The sequence below is a fragment of the Colossoma macropomum genome, unplaced genomic scaffold (assembly GCF_904425465.1).
Source record: "Colossoma macropomum unplaced genomic scaffold, Colossoma_macropomum, whole genome shotgun sequence".
Taxonomy (NCBI): domain Eukaryota; kingdom Metazoa; phylum Chordata; class Actinopteri; order Characiformes; family Serrasalmidae; genus Colossoma; species Colossoma macropomum.
The window spans coordinates 16,675,844-16,702,395 of record NW_023494795.1 but is presented as its reverse complement, the minus strand read 5'-3'; the positions used below and the strand labels follow the sequence as shown (position 1 = coordinate 16,702,395).

Here is a 26,552-nt window from a genome sequence, read left to right as displayed (position 1 = left end):
TTAAACGTGTCTCTTTCTCTCCTATCCTCACGTTTCTGAATTGTTAGTATCATGTTTATGCTTCCCATCATTACAACAGATAAATGTCTGCTGGTCCATGATTGTGTACAGGATACAGGGCCCTTGATTGGATCACTTTTTTTTTCTATTGATTTCACCAATAAAGATGAGCCCAAGTCAAAAAGTTTTAAAACAAACCTTTGCCTTGTTGTAGTAAACTGATGAATGAAGGGCTGTGTTAATAAGTATATGGCCATCCAAAATACCAGAAAAAAAAAAAAAACTTATCTAACATCCTTTCACTTTTAAATTTGAAATGTTGCTTGTTGAGTATTGTATATACCCATTGTATATACTTGAAGGGCTGAAGCAGGAACATCTTGTTGTCTTGCTTATCCTGTTAAAAAGTTGTTCCTTTTTCTGCATCATGTTGGCCTCTAGTCCAGTGGCTCCTGTTTTATTCGGATCACAGAGGTTGTGACTCCACGCTGACCTCGCTTGACCTCCCTCCGCAGAACGTATTCACTGAACTGAGACGAGTCCACACCACCTCCACACGAGCCTGCAATCTCGAAGCCCCTCTGCTGGAGCCGCTCCAGTACCTGACACACACATGCGTGCACACACACGGTTAATCTGGTTTTGACAGGAATCTTCTAAAAATTTCTAAAAGTAAAGAGCTCTATATAGCAGAGAATAAATAGCCTTATATAGCAAAATAAAGAGCTCTATATAAACAGCTCTGTATCGCAGAGAAAGGAGATCTCTCATGTAATGTTTCCAATGGGGGAAAAAAATAAAATACATTTACAATTTTTTTTTATCGCTAGGTTACGGGGAATTCAGGGAAGCCAAAAGTATGAAATTAGAGATGGAAACGTCAACAATTTTTAAATCCATAAATCAAAACTTAAGCAGCAGCAGGTTTTTTACAGGATCTGATGTCATCACATAAAGCATTTTAATTGCTTAAAGTCAGTTTAAAGGAAACAAGCGGATAGGTAGCCAAAATCACAAACATTTTTTACTGCCCAGCATTTTCATTTTATCACTTGCAGTTTGTGCAAAAAATTGAAAAAAAAATAGCTGGTGATATCTTAGAATTACACAACCATTCAGCTGTGAATAAAAGACGCACTGCATGCACAGTGGAAGTAATAAAATGTGTCTGAGCAGATTGTACTGACCCAATAAATTCAAAACCCTTTTTCTCATATGAACACACACATACACGTTCATTTCTCAGTCCTCCAGATATTCGCTCCACAGGGCTGTGAGATCGTATTCCATTAGAGCGCCCCCAGGGTCCCTCTGTTCCCTCACCCCCCTTTCCCTTTTTCTCCAGCTCTCTCTCTCTGTATCTTCCTCCTTCCTTACAACTCTATATGCTTCTCTATGACTGTCCCTTTTCCTCCTTGTCTTTTCTGTCTCTGCTCATTTTTGTCCGTTTATCTTATAACCTCTTGTCTTTCTGTTCTTCTCTCTTTTTCTTCCTGTCCTCTTCCCTTCCTCCGTATTCCATTAGTGTGACCGCAGGTGCCAGGGGCCAAAAGATTTAATAACCGAATGGGATTAGACACCCTCCGCAAAGACACACACACTGTAGCTGTACACAGTAAATGCTCTTTATCTAGCAAACCAAGTGAAATTAAATGAAACTAAAACAAAAATTAAATAAAAAATTGACCAAAATGAAATAAAATTATAGTGACAATAAACTAATTTCAATTCATGAAGAATTGACTAAACCATAAAGGCTTTGGGCAATGACCTAAGTAATGCCTGCAAACTAGCCAAGGCCTGATGCTGCTTTTAGTTGCGCCATAACCTACTGTTATGTGAAATTGTGAAACTAATTAGGACAAAACACTCAAGTCCAGTTAGGGATTACTCTGAGTTTGACCTCATTTCTGACGAGCGTCTTGTCAATGCCACCGTTCGTGGAGCAATACTGAAAGGTACATGAAACTATATGAAAGCTAAACTAAAAGTAAGCCTGTCGCTTCCATGCCAACAAAATTTATTACGGAGTCATAAAATAACTGAAACCACATGGAAATTAAAAACTAATTTACAAAGAAAATGAAAATTTCAAAACTGTAATAGCCCTGTGGCAAACACTCACATTGCACTTGTATTGAGTAAGCCTGGTTTCTGTGTACTTGTATTTGCCAGTTGCTGAGAGCCTGTTTAGAGAGTCACTCTTGGTAAATGTATCTGCTAAATGCTGTAGTAATAAGCAGTTACATGTACTCAAGTAAAATTTTGATGGGTGTGATTATTTTCAAATGATGATATGTATCCTACTCATGTTTGTGAGGAAAGGAATCTGTCTTTTAGTCTGTTAGTCAACAACATTTAGTTACTAATTTTATTATGTTTAATGCTATGATTGAAATTGACAGCATCTGTATTGCTTGGCAACTGGTCACAGTTCTGACTTTTGAGGTACATTGTTTTATTTTACACCAAAAGTGCATCAAATAGAGAAGAATAGTGCCAACAAACTTCCTATTCCTAAATTAAGTTCCTGTGCTGAATGTGCTATAAACGTCTGCTGCCGTTCTGCAAGTTACTCCATCTTTAAAGTTGCATTAGTCAAAATTGTAGATACTCAACCTCTTGAGGTTAAATAGGTGAACTACAACTATACTGGAACTTTTTTTTTATTTTTACTCTTTCGTTACGCCTCATATTCCCACTCACCAACACAAAGCACATCCCTAGAATGATGCCAAGCAGAGTTAATTTAGAGTTTGCCAGCATTACCAAAGATTATCACGCAAGAAGCCAATTTCAGTCTCGTATGGTTTGCTTCGTGATGCATGTTTGGAGCAGTTGGCTAGCATTGCATACATCTGTAAGAAGGTGGTTAATCCAAATTACTTCACCAGGCTCTCTGAGTGGTAAGATTTATGTATTTGATTTGTTATGTGAAGTCATCCATTCAAACAGCTAAGTGCTTTATACATATTGTGTTTACATACCTGTCCTGGCAGAACGTCACTAAACTTTATCCCCTTCACATGAAATAATTCTCTCCATTTTGAAAAAGCACTTCTAATCTTGATTGTTGCTTTAGCACATGTCTTGTTAGGTTTGGCAGCACAGCGTGTTTGTTCCCCCCACAATACTATCACCTGGTGGTGCAGTGACCTACCTGCACAGAGTTGAGATGGCAGTACCCATTTAGAGGAAAGCGGATGACGTGAGTGGAGTCATGGTTCCATCCTGCGTTCACTGAATTACACATGACGTCTCCAATTTCAGGGAAGATGTCCTCAATGAGAGCCTTATCCCCGCTCAGCGTGATCCTTTCACCTAACTCAGGGGCCACTCGAACCACCACACACTCACACAGCCGCGACACACTCCCCGAGTCTCGCTCTGAGCGCCATCGCTCCAGCTCAGTCTGCAGCGGCTGCAGCTGGAAATACCGCGCCTCCTCATACAGCAGAGAATAGTCCTGCACATACACAAACACACATACAAACAAACAAACAAACAAACACACACACACAAAAGGATAAATCAGATATAAACACATAGAGAACAATAAGTCTGACTGATGTTTGTGTGTTAGTGCCTCTGTCTGAAGATGTGTGTTGGATAATGGTCAAGTAACAAGTAAATTTTAATACTTTTTAAGATGTTTGCATAAAGAAATTGTTAAGGTACCCAATACATTGTTTTGCGATAGTTTGTTTGAGATAAAGTTGAGGCATGAAATATGCTTTTAAGTAATTCATGACAGAGTGGTACATGACGAGAGACAAAATGGTACCCAAACTTTTTTTTTTTTTTGGTAACCAATATTTTGCCATTATCAACAAGACACTGGTCATTTTGGATAGTAAATAAAACGTCTATATTTGCACTGTAGACATCATGACCCCTGGTTCCTATCGTCATCATTGTTAAGAAGATTAGAGTTGATAAGTTTATCTACAGTGCACCATTTTGTATCAAACCCTTCTGAATGACTTCGCTTACATCTGTGCAAACAAGTTACACAGAACTCTTGAAAAATCTGTGGAATTTTTTATTTAAAGCATTGATTTGGCAAAAAATTTACCCACTTCAAATGTACTCGATCAGTTAAGACATGTTTGTTGTCCAAAGTTTTGTTTTTGTGTTTTTTCTTTAGTTTTGCAGTGGAGCTATGAGACTAATGTAGCCAACAAAAAGGGAAGCTTGTACACCACCTTATGTGCTTGCTTATGTGGTTTCTGACACACTATGACAAATTGTTGTTTCTAAAAATTCTCTAAAATATGCTGCATAGTTAAATGCACCTATTCACAGCCTTCAGTTTTGTCTGTACTTTTGTCTAGTATGTTCGATATGTCAGGAAAATAGTGTAAATGTGATTTTTGCTATTGCTTTAAATTAGACTATCAAGTCTGTAACTGTGTGAACTGTAATAGGTTCTCCAGTAGATGTACTGATTGGATAGGTCCAAGATTTGGGGAAGGGGCCAGACTCACCTTAAAGTCATCTGGGATAAGTAGCTTGGATGTCCTGAGGAAGTTGAGGATGTAGCGGAACATGTGACCATCACGATCGATGAAATAGTGCTGCTTCAGACTGTCTAGCACTATGGGCTCTGTTCCATCAAACAAGCGGCCAATCCTGAGAGGGAATTACAGAAAGTCTTGGTTTCTCTCAAGGTTTTTACTTCATGCTCTTAGAGGGTTTTTCATTGCCAGTGTTGCTTTTGGCTTGCTCAGCAGGTGCTTTGCAACCATAACTGTTGTTAGAAGCATTATAAAAATAACGTGAGTACAGAGTGATATATAGGAGGGATTCAGCACACTAAAATTTTGAGAACTTGTGTAACATTCAGACTTTTGAGAGATGGATAGACACAGGAACATGCCACATGAGGGAGCTGCTGTATGTTCAAGTGCATCTGTGTCCTTATGTGTGCCGCATGTCTCTTAACTACATGCCAGTTTGATAGTGATTCTAGTTCATCACAGGCTCTGTGGACACACACACACACACACATATGCACCAACATCATTATCAGAGATCAACATCAGAATGGGCATGACTGGAGGCAACTTTGCGTCTGCTGATGCAGATGTCACTGTCATGTGCAATGCTGTGATGATGCCGTCATAGCTAAGATGTGGCCATAGCCAGGGGTGAAATGGACCACAGCTGCATGTATCACTCATTACCTCTAACCACACCTCTGTAGACCACACCCAGGACATGAAGCGCAAGTATGAAGACAGAACACAGATGTAGCGAAGCACTGTGGGTAAAACACTGTTTGCTGTATGGATTTGGGGAAGCTGAGGATCATTATGCGAATGCTATTATGATTATATATCTAAGATGATTTGACAGATTGATAGCATAATTCTTTTTTGCTGTTTGTTTATCTTAAATCTGAGATCTTCTTGGACACCATGATATTGAGTTAATAAGTTGCGGTGTGAATGCTTGAGACTGCTCTATATTGAGACTGGAGGTAGGGCTGAAAGATTAATCATTTGTATATTGAAATCACAATTTGAAAGAGTGCAATTTTCTGTTATAGCTCATATTATTATTAGTGTTGTTGTAACAAATTTTAAGTGGGAAAATATAGCCCAATAACATGGAGCTCCAAGAAGCAACCAAATGTGAAATCACAACTGCACCTAACTGTCAGTCTGGCGCACTACATTTAGCGTTCAAATTTCAAGCCAGATAAACTGGATTTGCAGGTGTTCTTGTCCAAATAAACAGGCCGTGAACTTATTTTATAGAGAGAAAGTCACAATCACAATATTGGTAAGAAAAACCACAATTAGATATTTTCTCCTAATCCTTTAGCCAAAACTGGAGATGTGTAAGACTGTTAGAGAAGGTATGATTAATATTATGAGACTGTCTGAAAGACCTGTGAAACTGGAAGTGCATTAGTGTCTGTGAGACCTCAAGCTTGCCAAACTTTGTGAGACTGAGACTGTATGACACTTTAAGAGAGAAACTGGCTTTGATAATACATATGTGGAAATTTTAAAAGAAATATAACATAATTAACATATATATGTAAAATGTATTCTGTGAAAATCCTTTGGTTATCATAAACATTTGATTTTCGTCCAACATACGTCTGCTCATGTTAAATAGCTTCATTATTTCCCAGTCATACCCAAAAGACATATTTTGAGGTAATGTAAGATTACTAGATGCTGATAGCAGGCTCTCTGTACATATTCTGCCTTTGTCAGACTGAAGCAGGTTGAACTGCTTAGAAGGTAGCTAATAGACAAACAGACTCCACCAATGATACTGTATTTAGAAACAAGCTTTAATCTTTAGTTTTTAATAAAAGAGCCACTGTAAAACTACAAACATACAAGTTGAGGAATATGCAACCTAAATGGCCGTTACAAGTTTCAGATGAACGTTGTTAATCTAGAGTTTGCAATAAATCCCATAGAGTGTGAATATATTCATTAGCAAAAAGTTGTCTTAATTAATAAATTTAGTTGTTTTTTGTGAAAAAAAGATTTCATGATTTAGACTGTGCAGGTTTGTGTGAGAGTTTGTAAGACTGTATGAGGTTGTGTGAGACAGTATGAGGTTGTGTGAGACTGAGATTTTATGAGATTGTGAGAATGGGTGAGATTTTATGAGACTGAGTATGAGAATGTGTAAGACAAAGACTGTGTCTGGCTAAGTAATCTGTGTGAGATTTTTATGAGACTATACAAGCATGAGAACATGTGAGACTGAAACTGTATGAGACTGTGAGACTGAGTGAGAGAGTGCAAGACTGAGAGTCTGAGACTATGAGACTGAGGCTGTATGGGATTGTGTGAGTCTGTAAATCTCTGTGAGACTGCATGAGATTTGTGTAAATCTGTGAGACTGAGATTTTGAGTCTGTATGAGACTAAGTCTGCGTAAGACTGTATGAGATTTTGTGAGACTGTACATCTGTGTGAGACTGTATGAGATTGTGTTGAGGTGTTAAGGGGACTGTGTATGATAATATGAGCGTATGAGACTGATATTATGTGAGACTGTGTGAGACTACATGAGAATGTGATTTTGTGTTTATAAAACTGAGATTGTTTGAGAGTGTGAGACTGTATGTGCTTTTATGTGACTGTGTGAGATTATATGAGAGCATTTGAGACCCTATGAGACTATATGAGTGTGTGAGATTTAATGAGACCAAGCGAGACTGTATGAAGGAGAGACTTAGTAAATGGCAGTAAGACAGACACTGTGCTGGCCGGAGACTCAGTGCTGCAGGCTTCTCTGCCTCCCCTCTGATGTTTGACTCAGTCAGCAGCCACAAGACATTAATGCTCCCTGGCACTGCAGAAATGTACCGGTCAGCGAGCTAATGAGCATAGACAAGACAGACAGACACACACTACCACAGAAGGGGCAAGCTCCCTCAGACATATAAGCAATGTAAAGGACAAACGACTCATACATGAAGCACACATACGAACGCAGACAGCATGACATCAGTTTTAGAAAAGCAAGGCTAATAAGCAATTATGGATGACAGGGGTGTCACGATGAAGAAAGGGTGAAAGAACAAAGAACAGTGGCATCATGACTAATGAAAAAACAGCTAGATGGGATATGGAGTTGAGTCACAAAGGAATGCACAATGGAACAGACATAACCTAAAACCCAAAATATACAGCTCGGAGCACATCGGCCTAGAGCGTGCCAGCTAAACTCACGGTTCTGTTCCGTTATTAATAGTGTGCTATGTTGTGTTTTACCTGGATTCAGGGTATTTGGTGAGTGTGGCGAGGCTGCTGGTATACATGTGTCCACCCACGTCGATGTGCACTGGCGCATTGGCCTTGGTGAGCTGAGCGGGCGTGGGGATGCCAGCTGTGCCCAGCGGGGAGGCCGGTGAGCGAGCCAACAGTGGCCGAGTCGACATTGCCACACTGCTGCTGCGATGCTCCTGTCACACATACAGCAGGACATTAGTGAAGACCATTTTTATGAGTATGGTGCACAAGTCATTATCTGTATGAAAGATTTGGGGTCATTTGGCAAACAAAATATTGAAGAACTTTCCATATTTCTTTTTTCCTTTGCTCTTAGTGTCTTACGAAATAGAATTAAATGGACAGGGCAGAGTCCAGAGCAAAAACAGGAAAAGAAGATGGGCTGATAGTTGAGTGGAGGCGACACACACCTTCTTGCACACACTGCTAGCTCGAGCTTGAGGATGTGGGTATGTATGTGTGTGTGTGTGTGTGACAGGGAGAGCGAGCGAAAGAGAGGAGACAAGCAGAGAGAGCAGAACAGTTGGACAGACACCCTGGAGGCAGCAAATGTGTCCCTGTGGGACTGCAGTGAATGTCCAGTCCCCTTAATGGCTCATGTGACCATGTGACGAGAGGACAGTACTGAATTTAGGCCATGGCACTGACGGGCAAGAGAGGTGAAAATGATTTCAAAAAATAAAATAAAACAAAATAATTCAGCAACACAAACCATATCCTGTCAAGAGCCAGACAATCACACAGTTGTGCATTCGTACAAAAACTCATAGTATAGCAATGACCACACCAACGGTCAAAAAAATTGCTGTCACTAATTTTGCTGTCAGCAGGTAATTACAGTCATTACTGTGCTTGTGCTATAATTGTTCTCATTAGCATCTGCAAGGCTACTCCAGCATTCTCAGAGATCATATCATCTGCTTGTGCTGTGAAAAAAAGCTGCTCGCCGAATCTCAGCGGTCAGCATTTAGCGAAGCGCAATGCAACAGCCACCGGCAAACTCTCGCTCTTTTAAAGATGAAGAAAGCAAACAAAAAACAAAGCATAAGTGTTGCTAGTGCGAGCCTGTCTCTGTGCCCATTTAGCCGAGAGCAGAGTAATCTTATCTGAGGCGGACTGTCTTGCAGGATGAGCCGTGCGGAGAAGATGAATTCTACGGGCTGGCTTATATACTGACCTGAAAAAAACAAGCATTAACCCTCTGTAATCATGCACACTGTGTGCTCGAGTCAGGCTGCCACAGTACAGCACTGATAAGTGAACTGCAAAACAGGGTGTACGCAGGGCTTTGCTTAAAGCTTTTGGTAGAAGTAACTCAGACCATTGATCTGTTTTCAAGGCTTTGAAAGACATTTTCCATAATGAAGCAGTTCATTCTGCTGGCTTTTGGTGCATCCTATTTAAAATGACATGATTTGGAGCCTTAAAATATGCTTAGTGGACAAATCGAATTAGTCATTAAGGACGTTAGCATCATATTTCTTTGACATTTTATGTTTATTTCTGTATATATCTGCATTTATGAGGCTTTTGCTTGTTTCTGACACAATAGTAATAAGCCACCTGTCTGAGAGTGAAAGTCTGTGTCCACCCACTGCCTCCAACACACACAAAGCATTTTTAACCATGCCATTAACCATGTAGCACGGTCCACAGCCTCAGCAGGCTTGGACAGTGCAGATGTTAGACTAGCTTGTAAAGTGCTGGCCCTGCAGAGTTTAGTGTTTAGCCTGCTCTAACTGGCACTTGGGCTGGGAGTCGATCCAAAAAAGAATCAATTCCTTAATTCCAGGCATTTGGGAATCTAGAGTTATCTTCAAAGCTTTGGGCTCCACACGGCGATGTTCAAGTTTGCCCGCACCCGAGTACATCCAGAGTGTGAAATATTCTGCTGTCACTGTCTAGACAGTGTACACAGAATGCAGGCTGCCAAACATACATCGATAGTCCAGGTGTATATAATCTTTGTAACCAAAAATTGGCTGACAGTCAAACATCTACCCACCTGAAGAAATGGAGAATCAGGTACAGCTTATCCAGCCAGTGTTAGTGAAGTTAATTTAGCTAGCATTAGCTCTCCAAGTTTCCTGGCTAAGAATAAATGTAATTAACATTGTGCACTCTTAAAGAAGATGGTTCTTCAAGAGTTCTTTGGTAGAGATGGAGAATGTGTTGTATATGGTTCTATATAGAAACCTTTTTTTAAAAAGGTTCTGTATAGCACCAAAAAGATTTCTTCTATTGTTACAATGTCAAGCTTATAACTGCCATCAATCTGAAGAACCTTTTCATGATGCAAAGAACCTTTTAAGCATGCAAATGGTTCTATATGAGTGTTTATTCTTTTATACAGAATCAGTGTCTTTACTAAAGAACCCTTGAAGAACCATCTTTTTTAAGACTGTATTCTTTATTTTTGCCAGATGTCCTTTTCTAAATCTTGGATTTTGGAATCAGGATTATTAGGTGGAATCCATTGATTGCTGTCACCTGTAATTAGAACTGGCACTGAGTTTAATTCAGGTACGGCTTGTTAATTGACCTATGTGATTTATGCTCCGCCCACACAGTCCTTCAGAGCAACTTTTGCAAGGCTGAGGATGCCTTACTCACCATTGACAAAAATGCGGCTTGCATTAATGAAACATTTTAGCACATTTTGTTTAGAGTCAGGTATCCAGTTTAAAATGCTGGACTACGTTGCTTGAGCTATTTGAAACTAACTTTGAAATGACAGTAATGATTTCACCTTCATGCTAACTTTTAATGAAAAAATGAAAAATTCATATGCATAAAAAATAAATAAAATTTAAAATTGGCAACAAACTCTACATTTCTGCATAATTAAATCATTTGCTGCCTTGGGTCAAGCCTCATTCAAACAGCAGTCCAAGCCAAATCATTCCTTACAAGTTCAGTGAGAATGGATAGGCTGAATAGATGGATTTATGCAAATGTTTTGGGTTTGTGACATCATAAAAACAATTCAAAACAGGCTTGGCTTCCATATATTTTTGTATGAAGTGGGGAGGGGACTTCAACAATGTTTACATACTATATTAAACTCTTATTTAAAACTAAGAAAACTTTTTTTTCAGAATATGGACGCTTTAAATGTCATTCATGGTGGACAGGTGCATACAGGGTGTTGTAAGACTAATACTAGTCTTACAAACTTCCTCTGTAGTGCACCGTTTCACATAAAGCCACTCAAACTGACATCAGTCACAACTCAATGATTGAATTCTGAAGAAAAGTTAAAAAAAATCAGTGGAATTGTTTTTCCAATGTTCTGTAAAGTTTGACCAACCTCTCAACAGTTTCTACAAAGGAAAGCATTTGGTAATCAAGGTAACACTAGAGAGGGATACACAGACGGCAGGGAGAGTTAAAGACCATCATTGAGAATGACTGGACAAGTCTGTGCAAAAGTCAGAGGCCGCCTTATATTTATTTACTTTCCAGTCAAAATTACCATTAAGCACAAGTTATTCATTTTTAGAGATATGTATGTGGAGATTGGAGTTTTCAAAATTGCAATTCAAATCAGAGAAAATGCGACTCCGAACAACTGTGCAAGACCTAGTAGACCACCAAAACTGTCACCACCAGATAAACAGTACTTAAAGATTTCATCTTTGAAAGAAAATCAAGCTCCACTCTTGATTCATATCTGAATTATCCACAGATGTTTCTGTCCATCCTTCCACTGTGAGAAGACAGCTCAGTATTATGGGGCTGAAAGAATGTGCAGCTGTCAAGAAGCTGTTACTGAAAAACGAAAAGTGAATCTGCAAGTCAAACAAAGAGGCTGCTGGTATTCTCAGAACAATGGACTGACCACCCCAGAGTCCAGACATCAACATCACTGAATGTGTTTGGGATTACTTGGCCTGTGAGAAGCAGAAATCCAAATTTCTGCATATTTCTTTAAAATAACTGAGAGCAAGTGTCCTGAAAAGAGCAGAAGCTGTAATAAAGGCAAAAAAGTAATATCATAGTTAGTTTGACTGGAAATTGAATGTAGGGGGTCTCTGACTTTTGCACAGAACTGTTAATATGAACATTGAATAGCAAAGGGGCAGGGAATGATGACTCTGTTCTGATGATGACTGAACTCTAATGGAACAGGCATGATATGGCACAGCTGAGATTCAACATACCAATGGAAGGGTTCATGCTTTTAGGTGTAGCCTCAGGAGGTAACACCTATGATGAAAACGTATTGGTGAGGCATGTGTATAAATAAGAGTGTGCAGACTGACACACATGCTGAGCTGAGTCAGTAATCAGTGTGTTTGTGTGTGTGATGGAGAGAAATGTGTGTAGAGGGGTCTATTACATTCCTCCAACTGTTGTGTTGCTACACTGCAGTGTTGTTGTATAGCCAGAACAGGTGCCAGAACGATACTACTACACATTTCTCCTCATAAACTTTCAGTTTTCTGTTAGTTCTGTTACTGAGCGTCCTGAACAGGGTGTTCTTAGTACCGTTTTCATGTCTGAATGATGAACACTCCTGTTCCTGCCACACAGAGCTCCCTCATTTCAGGAGAACATGAGCAACCATACCTTCTACCTTAACCTATCAGAAACCTCAGCTTCCACACACTTCTGTACTTTATATACTCTAATGAATGCACTATTTTTTTTTTACACATTATTTAGTGCTGTAGTATGTGGTTTGGGACACGGCCCACCTTTAGCTACATAACATTAATGACCTGTAGGTCCAGGTGAGCTCTGATCGGTCCAGCTCAGGGTTTAATCTGAAGCCGGACTGGAACACCGTCCAAAGCCACACAGTGAAGCCCCTAACCAAATGGAGGCTTGAAAATATTTGCCAGCAGACAAATATTTTAGATGATGTGCAGAGATGAGTCAAACAGGACACAGCGGCAGAAGTGTTTGCTTTATTGAGTTGAGCGTGAGAAAGTGGATTTATGATGACTCGACTGGTGTCGCGAAGTTTGATGGAGAGCAAGGCCACGCTGAGAAACTGCTGATGGACGTGGGCGCGAGCGAGCCGTGACAGAGACGTGACGTGACATCAATAGCCCGTCAGATTTAAAGAGGTTTTGCCTTCTTTTTTTTTTTACCTGCGCTGGTGGCACGTGCGTGGCCTCTCCGTTGTGCTCGCGCGCGCTGACCGCGATGATCGCCGGAGGCTCGGCGCAGAGTCTTTTGGCGGGAGAGCCGAGCTCTGGGCCTGGGACGGGAGCGCGCGGCGGCCGTTTTCCCACTTTGCGCGTCTCTAGCTGCACGTGGTCGCGGTCGCGCGCTAGCGGCGGCGACTGCGGCTGTTGAGGCGGCGGCGGAGCTTTGGAGCCGAAGCCCGCGACGCTGTGCAGCGTCGCTATGGAGACGGCGCCGATGCAGTGGTTGGTATAGGTCTTGGAGAGCTGCGCGGCACGCGACAGCATCTGCATGCGCGTGCCCAGCAGGTTCTTGCCCACGGCCTTATTCTCGTACCACGTGGCGTCCGCCTCGCCGCAGTGCTCGCGCGGCCGCTGGAAGAAGGCGCGGCACGCCGGGTTGCGCTTGGCCAGGTACTTGACGAAGCTCGCGTACGGGCAGAGCGCCGTGCCCGTCTCGTACATGCGCGGCGCGCTCTCCTCGTCGTCCGCGTCCGCACGCCTCTTGCCCCACGTGGTGCCGCCGCCGCCGCCGCCGCCGCTGGTGCCACGCGACCGGTGGTAGGGGCCGCCGAGCGCCTTGAAGTAAACGAAGCGGCGGCCGTCCTCGTCAGCCGCCAGCCCGAACGAGTCCTCCTCGAGCTCGCGCTGGTTCTCGCGGCCGCGCGTGCAGAAGTACATGCACGTCTCGAACCACACTTTGTTGAGCAGGCCGAACGGGGAACTCGCGCTCAGCGCCGCCGACGCGTACAGGCGCCGCAGGTCGGCGCGCGCGATCGCCTGCTTCTGCACCACGGGCCCGGCACCCTGTTCCTCGAGGCGGCGTAGCGCGGCCGCGAGCGCCAGATTGGCAGCGCGCAGCTCCGGGTCCTTGGTGAGGTCGAGCGCGCGGCAGAAGGGCGGCTCGTTCAGGTAGCGGTTGAGCGAGCTGCGGATGCTGATGAGCGACGACTTGCTGTACAGCTGGCCGCTCTTGGAGCGCGCCTCGGCGTAGAAGGAGCGCAGCGCGCGGCACAGCGCGTGCTTGTCCATGCTCTCGAAGTCCGTGCTCTGCGCCCGCTCGCTCAGGTACTCGCGGAAGATGCGCACGGCGTAGCGCGTGGCCAGACGCGTGTTCTCGCTCAGCCTGCAGCGCGCGGACGGGGAGCGGGAGCGCGCCTCCCCCTCGGGATCTGAGTCCGGCTCGGGCTCCAGCTCGGTCCGCGCGTCCCGCGGCTCCGCGCGCTGCCCCCACGCGAGCTCCTCGGCGTCCTCCTCTTCCTCGCACTCTCCCGCCGCTGTGATGCGGATGGCCCGGATCTCCCCCTTCTCTCCCTCCTCCTCCTCTTCCTCCTCTCCGTCGCCTCCGTCCCTCTCTCTCTCCCCGTCGCTCGAGCAGCGCTCCCCGCTGCCAGGCATTCTCGCCATATTGCAGTCTGAGACTGTATGAGTCCCGGGGCACTGCGCATGCGCTATATTGGACCGCAGAGCTGAGAGCTTTTGTGTGTGTGTGTGTGTTTTAGTGACCTTCAGCTACGAGCTCAGGCACGCGCTCTTAAAGGTGCAGAGAGAAGTGAGTGAGTATTCCCAAAATTAAATCCACCCCCCTCCCCCTACACACGCGCACACTTGAATACACAATGCCAGAGAGATGAAGAAAGGGGGCTCGCGTCTGTATCGGACCGCTTCATATTTAGACAGCAAACACTGATACACGTATACGCACACACTGACGGAAACCTACACTCAAAATGAGTACGAACATGTTGGTTTTAATCAGTTTTCTTTTGATATCACTTGCATGTAAGTCAGCAACACCAAGACAGTTGTGCTGTTACAACGAAATGAAGAGATTTACTTCATATGTGTTTGTTTGGTCAGTGAAATCTTCTCGAGTAAAACTCAGCGTATTTCCCATTGGCTCCTGGCATCCTCTATTTGCATACTGTTTAACCTGTTTTAGTCACCCTCCTCGTGTTGTCTTTCCCGCTGGCCTACCTTTTATTGTGCATATGTACATTATATTCTTCACAATTTTGTTGGTTGTAAGTGTACGTTACCATATAACTTTCAGTGGAATATGGTTTTATAATAGCTTAATATCACAGTAATGACAAAACTATCCAAGTCTAGCTTAAACCTATGAACTTTGTTCTGTTGTCTACTTTAACAATATCACATCATTAAACTGAGCAAAAGTGACTTAGTTGCATGGAACCACCTGACATAACATTTTTAAGTAAATCCAACATTTAATTTTTTTGAGTGAACATAAACGTACACACGAACATGGCTGTTTATTACTAAAGCGCTCTTATACAGCCTGAGTAGATCAGAGGTTTCCAGCAGCAGTAGAGGTCTCGGTAAACGCATTGGTCAAACTCTACATCAGTCTTCCATGCGTAAGTTTATATTGCTTGGGCTCGGTTATTAGTGCTTGCTTTATCTTTCTACTGTGCATAACAATATCATGCTTCATCATTCTCTTTTGTGTACAGTAGTGACCTGTTCAGATGGCTTACACTGGAAAAAAACTGAATCTCTTCTGAAACCTCTTTTGCTATAATTTATGTTGTCCAATAGAAGAGTGTATTGACACTGAATTGTCCTGCCATGACCCACTGGACATTCAAGTGTTAAGTGTCAAAGAGAGGCTATGCTTTCTGTTAAAGAGGACTTTTTATAAATTCATGTAGATCATGTATATCATGATCACTGCTACATACAAAAACAAAAATCACCACCACTGTAAAGAAAATCTGAGTTGTTAAGTTTCTCTAGAATTGTGCATTTCACATCAAACCACTCTGAATGACTTTGTGTACTTCTCAGCCATTGATTTATGCAGAAATTCTGAAATAATCCTCTTTAAGTGAACGATTGCAGCTCTGAAGATTACTGCAGTCAGATTACAACAGGTACAGTGCCAGTAACTTTAAGAGTATAATGTGTCTACAAAGTGATCTTCTTTCTTGCTTTCTCTGTGTCTCTAAGCATTCTTGGAGGGCATTCCCTAAGAATTGCTTATTGCTGAAGGACAACAGATTCTTACAAGAGAATCTGTGAGGATTTGATTGCATTCAGCCACATAAGTGCTCCATCACCCCAGAGAACACAGTTCCACTGTTTCACAGCCCAGTGCTGGGGAGCTTTATTCCCCTCTAGCTGACGCTTGGTATTGGGCGTGGTGACCTTATGATGCTTTTCCACCACATGGTACGGCTCAACTCGACTTGACTCTACTCGCTTTTGGTACCGGTTACTTCGTTTTTCACTGCAGGTATAGTACTCCCTTAATGTATTTGGTTGTCATAGCAACATCACATGAAACTGCTGTGACGTGAAGGAGACTAATTTTGTTCAGAAGAGGCTGACGGCAGCAAGACAGTAGACAAAACAGAAAAGTTTGGGAAATACTAAATCAGATGACGAGATGATTTTTATTGCTCAAAGGCGCCGCATGAGGGTACCCGGTAACTAACTTTAGCATATGTGTTTAGGGCGATAGTGACAATTCTTTCTGACCAATCAGTAGTCTGCAGTTTTTCCACGTCACCTTTTGGTATCAATAAAATGAAATAGCAGTTAATAACATTCTTCCACAGTTATGTTAGGGCTACATTACTAAAATAGCTTTTTTTAAATAAACTGGTTAACATTTTTAAAAACAGCTGAAACCGATTTTGTTCCTGTTTTTGACCAGATTCAGTGAAAAATATTGGTTGTTTTGTTTACTGCCTGATACTGTATCACTGGTTATAATTGTGATCCACAGAAAATCCACAAAAATACTGCACTGTATTGATGTTGAAATTTATTTAGGTGCCTTCAACTGTTTCCATAATCTGTCCACTATTAACTGCTTCTTTAAGCAAAATGAACAAGGCTAACGTTAAGGTTTTGACCAGCGTTCACTTATCTGTTTGCTCAGTAAAGTAGCCTGTCAGAGCAATAACAAGCCGATTATTGCAGGCACCTTCATCCGACTCTTTTAGCTTATCGGTAACTGCCATGATGACACATTTGATGGCAAACAGAGCAGGTAGCAAATTTCTATGGTGACTGCTTTATTGATAGCTGTCTCACCTTGCAAAACTGGTGTGGCCAGAAGGGTGGCCACATGTCATGCTAAGGTGGCACTGGCCACCTCTTGGCTATGCCCCTGGACGTAGTCCAAAAAACTGCTGCGAAGTCCGTATTTTAGCATTTTCTCCCTCCTATTTAGTAATACTATTTCTTTCAATTTTAACCAAAAATCTAACATAATGCTGCTTTAAAGTAAGCTGCATTGCCATTTGGACCTAATTTATTGGCCATTTTATCAGGTGTACTCTGCTTGCTGCATAGGTCATAGCCACTTTTCACCCTATCAATAAGAGGAAAAGACCACCACAGGACTTCCGTTGAGAAGGTATTTTTTGGGCGGTGGCCATACTAAACGCTGCAGTGACACTGATTGTGCTGATATGAGGGTGACGGGCATATAGGGCTTTGCTGTTACCTTGTAGGTGTACAGTTAGAGACTATAGCCCATAAACAATATGTGCCATCTTCTGGCCCTTCAACCTTTAATTTTTGAAGACACGTAACATATTTTGCCTTCTGTGTTAGAACGTATGAGTTCACAATCAAACACCGATTGGAGAAATACATCCAAGTTATCATTCATGATCCAAAAAAGCTGACAACTTTGAAGGGCTCTGAATGCCTCCACAAGGCTCTGTGTTTATGAAGCACATACATGTGGGGTCCTTGTATATGTCTACCTCACTCGCTCTCCCTTCCTCTCGCACCTTAAGCAGAGTAGCAGTAGACTCTCATTTGACTCCTCTGTAATACAGAGATCTTCCTGTGTGGATGAGCTTCCATTTTAAAATGGAAGCCTCTTTTCTTTTGTCTCGTTCTGTCGTTTCTGCCCGCAGGCATGTCACCAGAAACGGCTATGACATCTCTCAAAGGAAAGAGAAGACAGAGAGGCAGAGGGAAAAGGGAAAAAAAGAACTCCTCTTCCACACATTAGAAATTCTCGTTAGTGGAGCCCATTTCACACCTAGATACCCAATTAGCAATTAGCCGAGCTTTAAAGTGCAGTCCTGAGCCGGGGCCCTGATCCGGGCCTGATTTGTATGCGCTTTGTGCAGATGGTGATAAGGGAGCGAGGCAGAATACATGTATAGTTTTAAATTTAATTTCATAATCATTTGCATGGCAGGGTGGCCCGCGGGCATGAGGGAAAATAACATGCCCGCTCTTCAAAAGGCACATCAGGCTCGTTACATGGCTGTGTGGAGGATTGGAGGAGGCTTTTTTTTATGCTCAGGCAGGTAATGTGTTCCCTGACTAATCTGCAGTGATAGAGAAGTTCAGAAGAAGCACTTAAAAAAAAAAAAAAAGCACATAGCAGAGCGCAGCGTCACAAATCGCCTCTCCCTCCGAGGCCCGGCGCCGAGCACTGCGGAAATGAACACCAAGGTGCGATAGAGCTGCAGCCACTGCCAGAGCCCTGGGCTATCATGAAAGGGTAACACTTAAGTGTGTATGTGTACGTGTATGTGTGTGGAAAAGGGCGACAGAGAGACTGTAGAGGACGCGCATGAAAAACACAGGCCTGCATGGCCTGCCGAAAGTTTAGGGACACCTTGCTGTCTTTTGAAATTTGATTTCACTAGTAGGGGACTGGAGTAAGCATTGGCACCCTGGAGTTTCACTCTGCCCTCAGCCCAAGTATAAGCAGTGGATTGGTTTCAGTGCTATATTTATGGCATCATAACAGAACAAGTCATCAGTAAGACACTGATACTGATGACACATCATTCTTCATCTAGCCTACTCCATATATTTCTATTCTCTTCCATATTCTTTCAAACCATAATCATAATAACCTACATCATAACGGGTTTTAAATTATTATAATCTTAAGTGTACCTGTGGTGCATTGCCAGGCCCCATCACTTATCAGCCAACAGTCTTTTTTCTTGCAGTATTTTTTGACCTACTTCCTGATGATCACTCAAACACAATCAATTGGTAGTTACAAGACAAGTTTCTGACTTTACAATCTGATGACGAGGTCTGAATGCACCATCAGCTTTACAGTCTTCAAAATGTCTTCATAGTGGTATAAATCATAATATGACCGTTTTTCACTACCCACACTATTGTTAAAACGACATATTTGAAATCTATTGGCTCAAAGGTGATTTAAACACTTGACCGGTTTGGGTGCTGATGGGTGCTGACACCAAAACAAGGGCTTCAGTTTTGCCACTATCCCAAAGTTAGCACTTTCATAAATATTGTCTTTTTTTTTTGACACATCCGATATTTGTTTTGATACTTATACCTAATAAGTCATTTATATGTTACATTACTGCAAACCAACCTATAAAACATGCTCATTTGTATTAAAACTGCATTAAAATTTTAACTGGCATGGTAGATGATGGTAGTTGTCACAGAAGTGTGTAAATCTCTGCATGTTGACAGAAGAAGTAAGAACATTTTATGATGGATGATAGAAATGGTCCAAGATTATTTCATACAGTACAGTCAGAGGCCATCTTTAATTTATTTGATTTCCAGTCAAAAGTGGCCATTAAGTACGAGTTATTTGTTTTTCAGGAAATGTTTCTGAGACAATTAGATGTAAGATAAGAAAGGAGAAAGTCGAAGGAAAATAAATGGAAAAAGCTGAAAATGCAACCAACTTCTAAGACTGAACTGGAAGTCTATAATTATCCCTGCAGATTTCTTTGAAATATCTGGCCTGAAATGAAAGGAAGTTGTAATAAGACAAAGGCTGGACACACTAAATACTGAATAACCTGATATTATATTTACTTGTTTAGACATTTCTGTGAGATTCTGTTAAATGTTTTTTGTTTTTTTTTTCTGACCATGTAAAATTAAAAACTTAATGGCCTTTTTGACTGGAAGTTAAATTAATGAAGTGTGGTCTCTGACTTTTGCACTGTAGTCTACAATAAAGTTTTAAAGTTATTTCCTTCTACTATAAAGTTAGCAATTTTGAGATATGAGTTTTTTTACAACAGCGACATAGTGGATGAAAGAGGATAATGTCGACCTCTTGCTTCTGCCATATCGCCGTCCACTGTAACTGCCCACAGCTCATGATCCCATCTCATTACTGATAGAGCCAGGCTTTCTCAGGCTTTTGAGCTTTAATGAGCAACTTCACAGCCCTTTACGGAACGCAACACACACTGCCACAGCTGTCCTGCGCTTCATTCGGCTTCACTCAACATGAATATCTGACCTGCTCGTTTAAACCTGCCATAACTACGCATATCCCACTTATAAGCCATAAAGAGTTAAAGAAGATAGGAACACAGAAAAGCACTCTTGACATCTTACGCTTTCTAAAACTTAATCTTATACATATTCATATGGATGCATATGTATGAGTGCTAGTGTGAAAAAAAGGTAGAAAGAGAGAGGGAGATTAGTAACCTGGGTTTGAGATGTTTCCAAGCTCACATCAACACGTTGAATATTCTAGATGTGTGAGTCAGAAAACTCAGCAACTAAAGCCCAGACTGTGGGAAGCACTTCAACAACTACTCCTCACTGAACGATACTTAAAACGGAGTGTGTATGGAGGATGAGGAGCCGGCTCTGAAAAAACATTGTGTGTGTGTGTGTGGGTGGGTGGTTTTAATTGAGCAGGTAAGCTTGTGCCCTCTGCAAGAAGATTCAGAGCGTATGGTTCAGCTAAGAGAATTCTAGTTCAGTTAAAAGAAATTCTTCAGCATTTAGCACATCTGTAGTACATGGTTAACTACCATATGCAATGACATGGATACAGAGCAGAAAAGCACAGAATCCAATGTCTCAAAACATACTTATAATAGAAGTCTATGGGCACTTTGTTTAGTTGTCTTGAATGAACACTCTTTCTGTTCTTTTATAGTAGAGAGAAACACATCAAAGTTGACTGTTTGCAAAATAATGTTTGACGCGCCTCTCGACCAGTCACATCTGTCACTAAGCACTACTTCCTCCTTCAAGCTAAGGAAAAACAAAAGGAACAAACCTGCAGTGAGAACGGCGGTGCCAGTAAATTAGTCAGAATTATTAAGCTTTATCATTTTTTAAAGAGTTATGAAAGCATATCATTCTGACGGACACTATCCTGATCATTTGGATGGTTGTAACTTTTTGATTCATTATTGAAGATGGATCAAACTATACACTGCCTGGCCACTTCATTGAGTACACCTTCTTCTGTTTCTACACTCATTGTCCATTTTATCAGCTCCACTTACTATATAGATGCACTCTGTAGTTCTACAATTACAGACTGTAGTCCATCTGTTTCTCTGCATACTTTGTTAGCTCTCTTTCACTCTGTTCTTCAACAGTCAGGACCCCCACAGGATCACCACAGAGCAGGTATTATCTGGGTGGTGGATTATTCTTAGCACCGCAGTGACATTAACATGGTGGTGACGTGTTAGTGTGTGTTACGCTGGTACGAGTAGATCAGACACAGCAGTGTCACTGCTGGACTGAAAATAGTCCACCAAACAAAATTATCAAGCCAACAGTGAATAGAGAATGATTAATACAACCTGTGAAGCAACAGGTGACTGTGCATCTACAAGGTGGCTCAACAAGGTAGGTGTGTCTAAAAGAGTGGACAGTAAATGGACACAGTTTCAGCAGCACCTATATGGTAACTGGAGCTGATAAAATGGACAGTGAGTGTAGATACAAGGTAGATGTACTTAATGAAGTGGCCACTTGGTGTAAGTGGAAAACCACAGCTTAATGTCAACAGGTAAACTAACCTTTATCCAGGTTACTGTAGGTTGCTAAACATAATTTTAATATGTTGTCTAATGATAAATAACGTTGCACAGCAATGTGAAGCTAGCTAGCTAACATTGTGAAGCTAGTAAGCTAGCTGAGTTATGCCTTCTTTCCTTAGCTGCTGACAATTAGCTGAGTCTGAGTCAGATTATACCGGACTACAGCACATTTGTGATTAAAATACTCTGTAAAGTTTAAAAAAGTTTGCTAAAAAAAACATGGTACAAGAGTCCTCTTCATCATCTGATGTCCTCCTCAGCTATCTCCTGCATTAGCTTTGATGTTAGCACTGGCTCATCTAAAGGGGTAGCTTGCTTCACTCAAACCTCCTCCTTATTAAACATTTTAACACCTAGTGGCTAAAAGTGGCTTTATTTGATTCATGTTATTTAAATTAGAAAAAAAGCCAGTTTGGCCCATTAAATAGCAACTAAAGCTGTTTATATTGCAAGTTTGGCTAATAAAATAGTACTGGAAATGTGCTAGTGTTTTTCATGTGTTCATTTGCCCCACACAGTGGGATAATTTGGCTATAAAGAAATTGGAATCAGCCATTAACATTCATGATCGGTGCAAATCTACTACAAGGCAGTCTGAGCTGGATGTTTGATGGACTTAGCAACAATAACTAAGGGAGCCGCGGCGTGTAAGAGTTTTGCAAATGGTCAATTATCCTCTGTGGTAATTGACTGCACTGCAGATGCGGCAGATGGAGATGGGGTTGAAAATGCTGGAGTTTTCCTTTATAGTTTAGTAAAGAGAATTTTGTATCTCCAAACAGAAAAAGAAAATTGAGTTGATACTCTGTTACATTCTCTCCTACCACACACACACACACACACACACACACGCACATACACACACACACACACTTTAAAACAGGATACAGATACCCATCTCAATAGAAGTTTGTTTCCTCAGGTAAGGAACAGCCTGTCACTCTTTCCTTAATGAGTGTATGATACAATATTAATAACACATCAAACAAATGGATCATCAGCCACAGGCTGCAGTCACAAACACAAGCCCACCCATACAAACACACACACACACACACACACACACACACACACAGTTAAATGTAAAAGTTTGTGGTCAGATTATACTTTTTGTTGATTTTCTAAGTGAATTAAGTTAACATATCCTCTACAGAAAACACGTCTGCACATTTTCATACACAATTACTGTTTATTTGTTACATTTAACATACTGTGAAACATTAAAAGTTATTTGCCAAAGTTATGGCACAATTTACATCGTATGTTTTCAACATTTGCTGAGAAATTGCATATTTAATGTAAAGGATGTGTTAACCTATTCGCTCTTATGAAATCAACCAAACATTTTGACAGAGGATGTTCAAACTTTGTATCCAAATGAACATGCATTATTATCAACACCTATGATACATCATGCAGTAAACATGCTTTTGAGGTCATTATTGTAGCCTTTTATGCACTGACCTGGAGAGAAGACAGTGGGTGAGCTTTAGCTTTTTCTCCTTCATCTTATTCCACACAGCCACTAACACATGCATGTCAGCTTAGCCAGGTCACTGACCGCTCTGGTAAGAGCCGTGACGAACACTTTTACTGCAATGGTAGCGTTACAAAGGACAGCGTGTTGAGCACAGCAAAGTAATGAACTAATGCAGTGTTTCCTAACCCTGGTCCTGCAGGAGCCCTACCTCCATACACCTAATCCAACTGATCTGCTTATTAACAAGCTCTTCCTGCACTGCAGCCAGTGACAGAGCAGGAAAAAGCTCTAAGATGTGCAGAGCAGTGGGCCTCCAGGATCTGTTTGGGAACCACTGAACCAGTGGTCTAAATTTTACCATCTGAAAATGTTAGGAGAACCAAAATACTTGAATCAAAATCATCCTAGTTGGAGGACTGTGATGCTTTTTCTTAACATTTCAAGACCATGTACAGTGTGATTCAAAAAGATTCATCTGATTTCAAAGTGGCAGTGAGGTGCCTAGGAACCAATCACATACCAATTGAAAGAGGGGGTCATAGAGTTTCTGTCACTGGAAGATGGCTCCCTTCAGTCTGTGAGGGGATGGAGACCCCTGAGCACAAAGCATTTTGCATTCTCCACTTCAATAAGAGTGAATCCGTCCTAACTGTGCAACGTGATTTTCTTGGGCAGTGAACCTCCAACAACTCAGAGCATTCGTCGTTGGTTCCACAACACTGGATGATCTCCTAAATCACACTGAAAGAACTGTGAGTACAGTGACACCCGACATGCTCAATCGAGTATGGGATGAGTTTGACCATCGTGTTGATGTTGTCCGTACAGCTGGAGGAGGTTCATATTGAGCACTTGTAAAATTACATAATAAACTTTATGCTCACTTAAACCATTTACAATTTACTGCATTGCTCTGTAATGATTAACAAGTAAAATAAATCATTTTGAAATTGGATGAATCTTTTTGAATCACCCAGTATTAAACACCTGATGTATTTCAGAGTGAGAGGTTTCTTATCACCCTTATATTGGAGTGATGCCATACAATAACAACCTTTTGGTTCTTTAAAAGAACCTCTGGTCCTTAAAGAGCCATTTCTGTAAATCAGATGTGAGGGTGTGAAGAACCTTTTTAAAAGATAAAGAATCTCCAGACAATGTAAAGGTTCTCACCTATTTTCACATGAATTTTTTTCCCCTGGAACCAGGCGTCCAAGCCAACAACTATTTAGAAACCTTCATTTTTATGAGCCTAGTAAAAACCTTTAATTGTGATAGAACCATTAAGGTAAAAATGTCTCTTTAAAGAACCATCCTATTTTTAAGAGCGTAAAGCTGCTAAACACAGAGTCTGATGCTCAGGCCAGATAACAGCACCCATCAGGCTGAGCACAGTGCCAGAGAACAATATGCTACAACATGAGTGCTATTCACAGAGCCGGAAAAGCAGCCTCTGGTGAACACTCTGCTTCACTACAGTGGCCCGCGCTCGGCCAGCTGGCATGGCGACCAGAGACTCAGTCACAGATGCCAGAAGACTACGACATGTGTGTGACCCACTCACGCTAGTGTGGCACCACTACACACGCACCCTACAAAAATGTGCACCATTTGAGTTATGAGACTGAGAATTAAGGGTTGATAATCAATAGCATGAACAACACATCCATCTAAAAAGCCACAAGCATTAGCACATCTTTGTTCTTCAGTATGAATTGTTCTGCAGCAGAAACCACAAATCTATCATCCTGGTTTAGATTCCAGGTGCTGACCTTGGCCAGTCTGGGGCTTTGCAAATGAATTTTGGCTCATGTTGACATAAATTTACCAGATCAGTAGGTGCACATTACACTACTGAAAAAAGGAATTAATGAGTTAATTAGCATAAAATAAATAATACAATTAAAAAAAGATATCAAAATATATGGAAATACTAGTGCCCTGTGAAAACATTAGCAGGCTAAATAACAAAGCAGTAATCTGTCTAATATGAGCAGCTCCTGTCTGTCGTTGGTGCTGGAGTGCTGAGAGATAGATGTCCAGTTAATAAAGCACATTAACCGGACAGCAGGCACAAACAATACAGTAAAACCACGAGGAAAACGCTGAACGAAATAACTAAATGTTATTCTATCTCGGGTATAAAAAGCCCCAGCGGCAACTCAGTACCTAACAGCTAGACTATCACAGCAATTCCAGCAGAGCAGCCCGCTCAAGCGTCCAGTTCATTGACCGCGTTTCTGCTCCTCAGTCTCGAGGTCGAGTGCTGGAGTGCCATTACTTTTGGAAGAGATGGCTGAACGGGCTACAGTGACATAGTGTCATTTGTGGATAGAGCACGATCTCTCTGTCTCTCTCTCTCTCTCTCTCTCTCTCTCTCTCTCTCGCCTAGTTGCGTCCTGCCCTTAAACACACACCAGCACGGACCGAATCGATGTTTGTTCCCCCAAACCCACCCGTTTTCAGGCACATGCGCAAACGCAGCTGTCCAAGTCACTGCCTGCTTGTTTGGGTGGGTGATAGGAGTAAACACGTACACACACACACACACACACACACACACACAAACGCGCGCGCGCCCAAATCTCGCACCCCTCACCTGGACCACGCGCCCCCTCTCTCCTCTCTCCTCTTTCTTCTTCTCCTCGCTCCGCTCCAGCGCTGAGTGCTTCAGCTCCGGGGTTTATGTGTGTGTGTGTATATATATATATATGTGTGTGTGTGTGTGTGTGTGTGTGGGCCGCCGGGTATCCGCGCGCCCTGCCGCCTCCGTCGCACTCGGCTCTCAGCACCCGTGCCGCGGAACGAAGCGATGAGAGCGGCGAAGCTGCAGCTGCTGCTCGTGCGGCCAGCCTGCGCGCGCTGTTTCCGCTTAGGCTCCGCTGAGGCTCCGCTGGCTCTGAGCTGCTGTGGAGCCGCTGATGATCGCTGTGATTTTAGCGCGCGAATGGAGCGCTGCCCCGGGCGCTTCCTGCAAATGGATGGACCGGGGGCGCGCGGGAGGGAGCGCGCACAGCGAAAGGGAGGCATCGAGAGGGAGGCTTTTATTCCTCACACGCACACACTCGGCATGTCGCTGTGCTGGGAGTTTGGTGTGATTTATGTTCATTATTAGCGAAGAAAATAAATGAATAAACAGAGATGGTTGATTATATGTGATGCGCGAAGATATTACAGTACACACACACACACACACACATACACACGCGCGCGCACACAGTCGAGTTTGTATTCCTGTCTTTGTGGTGTGTTTCAATTGACTTCTATATGAATGTACACTACATGGCCAAAAGTATGTGGACAGCACATGTATATGCTTGTTGAACATCTCATTCTACCTTGGACTTGGTCCCTCTTTG

General features: G+C 42.2%; 1 protein-coding gene across 1 annotated transcript; it reads right to left on the bottom strand.

Moving 5' to 3' along the window:
- Nucleotides 1-22: 22 nt before the first annotated feature.
- kctd1 (potassium channel tetramerization domain containing 1) lies at nucleotides 23-25,885 on the bottom strand. The gene is made up of 5 exons (XM_036582663.1): nucleotides 25,793-25,885; nucleotides 7,751-7,941; nucleotides 4,488-4,632; nucleotides 3,161-3,466; nucleotides 23-602 (listed from the first exon to the last, which is right to left on the bottom strand). Exons 2-5 carry the CDS (start codon nucleotides 7,915-7,917, stop codon nucleotides 438-440), a joined length of 783 nt encoding a protein of 260 aa, XP_036438556.1. The 5' UTR covers nucleotides 7,918-7,941; nucleotides 25,793-25,885; the 3' UTR covers nucleotides 23-437.
- Nucleotides 25,886-26,552: the final 667 nt, after the last annotated feature.

Bases quoted from the DNA above. Each gene is read 5' to 3' on its own strand.
- kctd1 (XM_036582663.1), bottom strand. From the start codon at position 7,917: ATGTCGACTCGGCCACTGTTGGCTCGCTCACCGGCCTCCCCGCTGGGC. The intron at 3,467-4,487 runs GTGAGTCTGGCC...GTGTATGTGCAG, and splicing joins TTATCCCAGATGACTTTAAG to GACTATTCTCTGCTGTATGA. The intron at 603-3,160 runs GTAGGTCACTGC...TGTGTGTGTCAG, and splicing joins GCCATCTCAACTCTGTGCAG to GTACTGGAGCGGCTCCAGCA.